Here is a 9,815-nt window from a genome sequence, read left to right as displayed (position 1 = left end):
AGTCTGTAAGTTTTTGTCCTGGTGCTATGCAGATTAAGACTTAGGCACGGCTTATACCACAGATATTGTTTTCTGGCATCATAAGTCTGTAAGTTTTTGTCCTGGTGCTATGCAGATTAAGACTTAGGCACGGCTTATACCACAGATATTGTTTTCTGGCATCATAAGTCTGTAAGTTTTTGTCCTGGTGCTATGCAGATTAAGACTTAGGCACGGCTTATACCAAAGATATTGTTTTCTGGCATCATAAGTCTGTAAGTTTTTGTCCTGGTGCTATGCAGATTAAGACTTAGGCAGGGCTTATACCACAGATATTGTTTTCTGGCATCATAAGTCTGTAAGTATTTGTCCTGGTGCTATGCAGATTAAGACTTAGGCAAGGCTTATACCACAGATATTGTTTTCTGGCATCATAAGTCTGTAAGTTTTTGTCCTGGTGCTATGCAGATTAAGACTTAGGCAGGGCTTATACCACGTCCTTAGGGGGGATTTAGCCTTGAATAAACACGTAGAACTGAACTGAACCATCTTTGATCAAAGCTACACCTGTCTTATTTCATCTGTCCGGTTTTTTTTTTTATTACACCTACGCCCAGTTTTACAACTAGGTGTGGTTAGATGTTCACAAGATTTTCTAACCTAGAATAACTTTGAATAATGTAAATGTATACTTTTCACGAGTCAAACACTTTTCGTATAATGTACATGTATACTTTTTTTTCTTTTCTTTTGGCGAATAATACTGGATAATACTACAGTAATGTCCAGGTTGATTCTTAGTTTAGCTCTAGGGACATAGCTTTAACCTGATCGGAGGTTATTATTATTATTATTTCATGTTTATTTACTTTACTTCCGTTTAATAATAAACGTATCCCACTAGTGGTAAAGTTGACGTCGTCAAAGGTCCAAGTAGCTGTATGGCGACTCGTTCTAGTTTGTCATATTTTTGTGTACCAATACTTCTGTCGATAATGGCTTTTTAATCTGGTTTCTCACATTATCTGTACTCAAATGTATGAAAAGAAATGAACCGTATAAGTCGTGTTTATGACTAAGAGATTTCTAGCACAGTGTTCCAAAGCGTACTAGATAGATTTAAAATAAAAACGAATCCCACTTCTTTCGACTACCATAACAACATTTTCAACCTGAACGGCACTTTATGTGACACGTGGGCTAAATGGTCAGGTAAGAGACCCTCAAGGCCCAATCGTAGTCATCAAAATTTAAAACCACTGACGAGAGCGAGAGTAACCAGTCAGTAGCACCAGCCGCCCATACGACGTATCTTAACCGAATAGCGGAATTATCTTTCACGGTTATAATGGCCCAACGTCTCTAAAAATGCAGAGCGTATTTCGCGGCACATCGCGGCTCTAACCTTGGGCTTGTCGATCTGTAGGTCGTCAGATATGCAACAGGCCACGCCCGCCTACTCTAAGAACTCAAGGGATCAAAATGGATATTACATAATATCCTTATATCCCGATTAAACCCTTCTAAAGAACACGACAGTTTAATTGAAGCCCTATTTTCTGTAATCAGTAAAATGTAACAAACAAATGTGGTATTTAGGTTTGTATGACGTCTGATCGATGGTAACATTTATAAAGTGAAGTGAGACGATGGATAATTTTGACGTTCGATTTTTCGTGTTCTGTGTATAGGCAGTGGTCAGGAGATAACAGTGGTCAGGAGATACAGTGGTCAGGAGATATCGTATATAAATAGTTGGCGTAGCTGCGAATGGTTCCATAAGATGTGACTCGTCAGTTCTCAGAGCTAATTTCGACGAATGTTAATTTTTTACCAAGTTTTTCTCATAATTCATAATACCTTTCCTCCCCTCTTTAGGTTTTGGTTTTGTTACATTCGAAAATGAAGACGTTGTGGATAAAATTTGTGAAATTCATTTCCATGAAATTAACAACAAAATGGTGAGTGTTTATTTTGTCCATTTTTCTTCCTTTATTTAATCAGTTGATCACACTTTTACAGGTTACTATAGCTACGACGACTCAAACTACTGCTCGAGGTTATCATGATTAAGCACTTTATTCATCCGTGTTTATGTTACGTTCTTTATTGTTATTATTGAAACAACGTCCCATAAACAACGTTTATCAATTCATTTCTTATGTTGCCTGACTTGTTGGGAAACATTCCATAAACAATTTTTAATTCATCACCTATGTTGGCTGACTTGTTAAAAAACAAGATTCCATAAACGATGTTATTTATTTCATCTCCTCTGACAGAACAAAAAAAAAAAAAGAAACACAGTCGTTTTTCCATCATGTTGTCGTCCAGCTGACGTCTTCGCTTCAAGTCAGGTTCACATAAATTGAGCTTCGTTTATGTTATGAACCGGAAATTAGACAGCTTATAGATGGGACTATAGTAAAGGACAACGATTGGAAGAGAAACAATTAATAGAGGCGCGAGTCAAATGATAAATTGAAAATGATGCGTTAACGCTTCGATCATGTGACGTGACACAATATGTGTCACGAACCTCGGTATAATAACGTTGTACATTATCTTCTGACATGATATAGGTGTTGATCGAACTTTATAACGACGACTTGCATATGTTAACTCAGTGGCGTGGCCCCACAGATGTGAGTCGTAACGTCATGGATAGTTATAAAATCGTATAGCAACCTTTTCCGTAAAGAAAAAAAGGGAAAAAAACACGCCTACAGCAGAATGTAGAGCCAAGGACACAACCTTCAATATTCTCAGTGGAAACTCGTATGGCAGAGCGTTTCTTACAGCAATCGGCTTCAAAAACTACAATCCAACCAAGTCCTCAACAACGCCCTTCATCTGCAAAGTGGAGTTTGTGGCTACGAAAAAGAACCCTCCGACCCAAAAATCAATTGTGAGCTTAATTCCTGATACCGTTAACACGACAGTAGAAAATAAAAAATAAGTAAGTTGACCAAACTTGACAAATTTTTAGCCACATCTCAAAATCAACAGCTGTGTCTATGAAGCAAGTGGCCATAGAAACTGAAATCACGCCTGTATCATTCAGTCATTATACTGTTCAGTCCCTCGAATGGACTGCTTAAGCGTGAGTTTTCGACGTAAACGTCCACAAACAGAGGAGGGATCTTAAAACGTTTATCAAGATATGTTATCTAAGACTGAACTCGCTGTCCTTTGCATAAGCTTGTTGCAGTTGAAATTGCGGTGTCGTAATAGTGAATAAACATGGTTAACAGACTGAGCACGACTGACGATAGAGGAAGTATTTCCAAAGGAAGCACGAGACATGGAATACCACGAACCTCACTACACCAAAAGAATGGATTGATGTTATCAGAGAGAAGATGCGAATCGCGAATTTTATAATAGTACAGAATATATTAAAGTTACCTGACGTAATCATATAACAATAAAATGACTCTTCTAAAGTAATTAATATGATGAATTAATAAATTAATTAATATATATATCTATGTATCACATTACTCTCAATATATTAACATAATATATAAATATTTACCTTTACTGTACTAACGTAGTAAATTCGTGTTATGAAAAATGTTAGCCCTTGTGTCAGTGTGTTCAAATAATAATCTTCCGCCTTGGCTGGGTTGATTGCCAATTGTGATTTGTTGTACTGCTGTTCATTCTTTAGTGATAAGATTTTTTAAACTGAAAAACGATTCTGTGAACGTTCTGAACAGACAACAACCAGGGTGCGAATTTCTATCATTATGACATTTAAGCTGATAGTTATCTAATTAACGGTTATATATGTATATTATATCAGTAAGATATTTAAACCTTAACATGGTTGTTCTCTATGTTTAGTAGTAAAATTATATTTTTTTGCGCTAGATTTTAGAGGAGTAATTACTAACGCCAAAGAGCTAAATTGTTAAATAAAGATGTGAGTAGTCTTTGATTTAGTCTTAGAAATATAACGTATTTAAATGTGTATAGGTTGAATGTAAAAAAGCCCAGCCGAAAGAAGTTATGATGCCGAATGCCCTTGTCCGTGGGAGAGGAACAGGCAGAGGGGCCTTTGGTAAGCTGGTATTTGATACAAAAACTTAATTTTATAATATTGGCTTCTCACTCAACATAATCTAGAAAGTTTCGTTAAGGTAGTATTTGGCCTGATTTTAATTTATTATAATTTGTATTGCTTTTAAAAGGCAACCATTCACAGGAGATGAACTGAAGAATCAGTATCGGTTTTAGGCTTAAGAAAATCCATTCTGCGAAAACAGTTCAGTATGATTAAAACAATGTTTGACTACTTTATGTCTGCTAAAAACACACATTGAGTTAGTTTTAAGTCTATGGGCTACATCTGGAATGACCGTTACTCTTATAATGCACCATGGTCCCAAGATATGTGGTGTGTTTTTGTAGTAAACGGCTGGAAACAGTTCGAGTGTGCTAACCAACAGGCTGTGCCCATACCCCAATGTAACAGTTGTAAACTTAGAATACAACTTTTATATTTTAAAGACAATTTGTCCGAATAGAGTACGCTGATACTAAGCCTTTTTCAGTTTAAAATTAACCCTGTTCTTTTTTTCTTTCTCTGATATAGAAACACGAGTATCGAATGTTGTTTATCAAAACACTTCAGTTTTGAGTCCATATATTAAAACTATTGAAAAGTATATTAGACCTAAGGTTTCGCGTTGATTTAACAGCTGTATTTAGTTATTTCACCACCTGATACCCTTACCCGTTTTTTCTTCAAGAGATCGTTAAGTGTGCGAAGTGAGTTGCTCTGAGCCTTTTTGAGCGGGAAAATCTCCTCTTTCGAAATGGATATTTCTTGATTTTTGTGTAACACGCGAGAACACAGTAGAAGAAAAGCGTGAAAGAAGAAGAATGTGTTTAGTGACTCCAAGAAGTAGGCTTAGCTTAAATTACTCAGTACACGTGATCAATAATACTTTTTATGGCATCAGAAAGTAGGCTTCCTTCCTTCAATGCATGTATTTTATATGATTATAACAATGCAAGGCTATCAACACGCACGCACTGAGCGGAAGGCTCACTCGTCTGGGCCTGTTCTCACGCTCATAGGCACTAGTAAAAAAAATCTTACGTTTTGGTTAAATTAGTAGCTTTCTATAACGTATTGTGGTCGTTTGACCGGCTTTATCTAGTCAAATTCAGAATTACAGAAAAATCGAGGGACATGCCCCCTGATCACCTAGAAGGCAACCGCTTTCAGCGTATTCCTAAAAGTTAACAGCCCTAACAATGTATGATTAAATTATAAGAAAACTTATTATTTCCGTGAGTGAGCACCTTTAATTATAATCCTTAGAATAACTAAAAAAAAAATTATTGTAAGAAAATATGGCCGATATAAAAATTTTAAAACATGAATCTACTATTCATTTCTCGTACTTAAAAAAAAACGAACTTGTTAATTTTAACGTAAGTATAACGTAGCATAGTTTAATAAGTGTTCAGTTCAGACTCACGATTATTAATATGTTTTGACACTCTTCGTCCACTTCCAGACCTTGTTTGGCCACTTGGAGCCCTAACTGATGGTAAGTGTCCACTCAGTTCTCAGTTGTACGAAACTAGTTCCCATTATTTCCTGTAAACAACTGATTCTATTTTCCACCTGCTTTTCCTTTCCTTCTACGTGATTCATTATATTCCTGTGTGTACTTGTAAATGTAATGTAAACATCTGTTCACATTGGATTGAAATCAAATTAAATTCAATTTTAATGCAACGTTTATCCACACGCACACACAGTCTTAGTAAACAGTAGCTACAAAATGTGTTGCATTTATCTCAGTAAAATTTCAAAACCAAAAAAGATCACTACACGTTGTTATTTAATCAAGTTGGATTGAATTAAGTGTTGGTTTTGGTTTAGATTCTGACGTCCTGTGTACCCCCCTGTCTTCAGTAGGGTTCCCGGCCTATAGCTACGGACGGGCAAGTTACCCAGGATACCCAGGTTTTGGCCACTTGTTTGCAGGTATGAATTTTAACATGTATCAATTGTGTGTCCCATTCCCTTTTGACCTTGTCACTGTTTAATTTCGCTTGTCCCTCGCCTGTAATCCAATGTATGCAAATATCTTGAACCCTAACTCGTCTTATATTGATCGCATTTTTTTGGACATGACAACATTAAAACTTTCAAATTGTTTTTATTTTTCTCTTTAAGTTTGTTTTTTCGAGTGAAAACGTGATGAAGGAATAATCGTAATTAAGAAAAGTTATTGATTAAGTCTGGATATTCATATCAGTAAAAAAAAACAAAAAATACGAGGTTATTGATCGTACGAGAACAAAAGGAGTACAGGGAGGAATAATGTGATAAGCTCTTAAACTAGGCTGTTGAAGGATGGGAAGTGATAATTCTTCATGATTGTACTAGGATGATAACATAAGACACATGAAAATGTTTGTATGTGTTTATTTAAAGTCAAATACAGTTCTCGGTTAAGCCTAAATTTGATATTAAGTAATGTAGTTTTAACGAGATTTACTTAATAATAGATGTGAACGATTTCGTAGGAGAAAGCTATTAGTAAAGTAAATGTCAGGTTAATTATTATTATATAAAATACTATTACACGCAACCAGGCCAGTCGGCAACGCGGGGGGACCTAATCCCCCTAAAAACTATATTCCCTGTTGTGCCCCCAAATAGATATGTGAATATAGTGGTGTAAAAAGTAGTTTGAAAACAGCACACGGATGGAGAAGCTGAAAATTAGCATTTTTAGATGCTTGTGTAGCTCCTTCGTCAATATTAAATTTTATTTTCTTTCTTAAGTCGTTGTTTGTTTGTTTGTTTTTGAATTTCACGCAAAGCTACACGAGCTAGCCGTCCCTAATTTAGCAGTGTAAGACTAAAGGGAAGGCAGCTAGTCATCACCACCCACCACCAACTTTGGGCTACTCTTTTACCAACGAATAGTGGGATTGACCGTCACATTATAACGCCCCCACGGCTGAAAGGGCGAGCATGTTTGGTGTGAGAAGGATTCGAACCCGCGACCCTCAGATTGCGAGTCGAGCGCCCGAACTACCTGGCCATGCTTAAGTCGTTGTATTAATTCAGCCTCATTGTCGTCGTCCCCCCCCTTCCGATTAGGAAAGCTGAAGCCAGGTCTAAATACAATACTGTTTCGTTATTGTAAGATACAATATTAGTTAAGTAAGTTTGGTTTCAAATTTGCGCAAAGCTGAACGAGGGCTATCTGCGCTAGCCGTCCCTAATTTAATATTGAACCTGTAAGTATTTATAAATTCGCAAAATGTGGCGAATAAAAAAAAATGATCGCTATGAACACAAAGTGACAAAAATTACAATTTTGAACAATCAGGTTCAGGAGACAGGTTTTTAAAAACAAAAACTTGAGGTTTTTCTGGTTTGAATTTCGCGCAAAGCTACACGAGGGCTATCTGCTCTAGCCGTCCCTAATTTAGCAGTGAAAGACTAGAGGGAAGGCAGCTAGTCATCATCACCCACCGCCAACTCCTGGGCTACCATTTTATCAACGAATAATGGGTTTGACCGTCACATTATAACGCCCCCACGGCTGAACGGGCGAGCATGTTTGGTGGGACGGGAATTCGAACCCGCGAACCTCAGATTGCGAGTCGAGCGCCCCTTAGCCACCATTCCAGTTAAGTAAGTACATGCTGTCCATTTGCACTGCCAATGTTGTGTGAAGAAGAAGAACATTTTATATTAGTTTTTTTGGACACATACATATATATATATACATAACTATATAACCAGTGTTAGGATAAAATACATAATGTCGGATTATTAATTCGAACCCCCATAAAGTTGATTTGTAAATGACTTCAATGAAAGTGATAATAATTACAATTGACTTGCTTAATCTGATTTATACTATAATAGTTGATATCCTTTTAAAATTGATAATATACACGGCGTCTAAACCAATACTGTCTTTCGTACCCCATCCGGCCTTATGATTCCTGTTATTAGGAGAAAATCCTCGTCGAGACTGGATATATATCATGTTTTCCTTTGCTTTCACTCATGTATTATAAGGAATAATAGCTTAGATTTATATTCATACACCTGAACTGACAGCTTGTTATATTTTTGAGTGAACAAGTTAAAACAATGTTATGTTTATTGATTTAATTTTTTTATCACCTTGGTTCTTTTACTAGTCATAATAAGCTTGTACTGATAACTTTTTTTTGTCCATTTTAAAGTGTAAAATGACTTTAGCTTAATGTGGAAATTAGATGTTTATCGTTTAATTGAAATATCTTTTTAAAACTTCGCCGATAATATGCTGTCGAGTTAGTAATTTATCAAAACATTTGGAAAATTTTCAATTTCTCTATCTACTATTAGGCCTAACTCATATAATAAATATTCCTTTAAAATATGAAGTTTGATTGATGAAAATTTTTTAAGAAGAGCTTCACGATACAAACAACATTCAAAATATGAAATTTTTTGTTGTTGTTGTTGTTTTAAACTGTAAACTAAAATAAGAAATGAAACGTATTGTTCATTTACTTGTTCTCCAAATCGAAGTGAACTTACCTTAACACGATACAGTAGTGGAATAAGTTCGAAATTATATTTCTACAGACTCTAATATAGGCCTGATAATGTTGTAAACACTTTGTGTCATTGGCTATATGGATATTAAAACATTAATGCTTTGTAAGGGTATTTTTCTCGAGTACAATTTTTTTTTCCCCAAAGAGGCCCGAGAGCGTAGAGATAAGCCTTTGACCTATATCAGGACAAGAAATATTATGATTTTAATATCACTATAAAATACAAAAGATGGGTAAAAAATATACATAATAATAACAATTGTTATGTTTTTCAGTCTTGGATAGTGCATTCTTTTGAACCATTAGCGTCTGCGTTGTTAAAAGATGTAACTGTAGCTTAACAAATTTACTACATAAATAATTAGGACTAATGTAATATTACATCACCTAGTCACTTGCCTACTTTTAACATAAACATATTTTTTTCTCGCGGTTCTTTTACTTTTGCTTGTGGTTAAATGTTATGAACAAACTCACAAATTAATATTTAAATCTATGGTAGTAGCAGAAGTACAATGTTACAGTTTAGTTGTTTTTTTTAAGTCAGCTAACTCTTAATTTTACTTTACTGAGTCATGGACCTAAAGTCAAATATGTAGAATTATACACCAACTTTTCTCTACGTTAAAATACTTTTATTTGCGAGCTTTCGGCCCTCTTACCAGAGCCTTCATCGGCTAATAATGTACCGAAGTTAGGCCTAATAAGAAATTGTACAAGTCTATCAGTTATTGACTTAGAACCGTAACTTGCATATTTTCAAAATTATTTCTAGGCTTCATCATATGAGCAAAGTCTACAAATTTCTAAGAAGTGAATTGCATAAACGTTTTGCTTATTTGCCCTTTTTTTACTCTAAAATATTCTGTACACTGAAAAGCTATCGTGACCCAGATCACACCTTTTATGGCGTTCTGTTCCAAAACATTCTTTTTGCAAAAATCTGGTGTTTATTTTTATTATCTGTTATTTTTTTTTGTGTTATATGTCCTTTTCAAAATCAATTTATTCGACATATTTTCTGACCATTTTTAATTCAAACACATAACAAATTACTTTAATAAGCTTGGAGCAGTAACAAACAGAATCTATTAAATTCGAGTGAGATGGAAATTAAATCTGTATAAAAACCAGTGTGTGTCACATCACGCTCGATTTCTCGACGGGAGGTGCCGTGAAACCTTATAAGTGTTGTGAGTGTTGGTATAATAAGTCTAAAGTAAAGATGTAGTGTA

The 9,815-nt window shown here is 35.3% G+C and overlaps 1 protein-coding gene across 5 annotated transcripts in view; it reads left to right on the top strand.

The window, feature by feature from the left end:
• The window catches only part of LOC106466809 (RNA-binding protein Musashi homolog Rbp6-like), a 110,164-nt gene that overhangs the window by 86,218 nt on the left and 14,131 nt on the right, over positions 1-9,815 (top strand). For 3 of the 5 annotated variants that reach the window (XM_022394892.1, XM_013927108.2, XM_022394889.1), the window contains exons 3-6: positions 1,858-1,940; positions 3,961-4,045; positions 5,514-5,546; positions 5,885-5,989. In XM_022394892.1, coding sequence (XP_022250600.1) covers positions 1,858-1,940; positions 3,961-4,045; positions 5,514-5,546; positions 5,885-5,989 — 306 coding nt within the window. The remainder of the gene's footprint in view (positions 1-1,857; positions 1,941-3,960; positions 4,046-5,513; positions 5,547-5,884; positions 5,990-9,815) is intronic. The other 2 variants (XM_022394891.1, XM_022394890.1) reach the window with 1 other exon arrangement.

Source organism: Limulus polyphemus, unplaced genomic scaffold (assembly GCF_000517525.1).
Source record: "Limulus polyphemus unplaced genomic scaffold, Limulus_polyphemus-2.1.2 Scaffold2386, whole genome shotgun sequence".
NCBI classification, from domain to species: Eukaryota; Metazoa; Arthropoda; class Merostomata; order Xiphosura; family Limulidae; genus Limulus; species Limulus polyphemus.
Note: the sequence above shows the minus strand (reverse complement) of the source record. Positions and strands in the feature narration are given on the sequence as shown.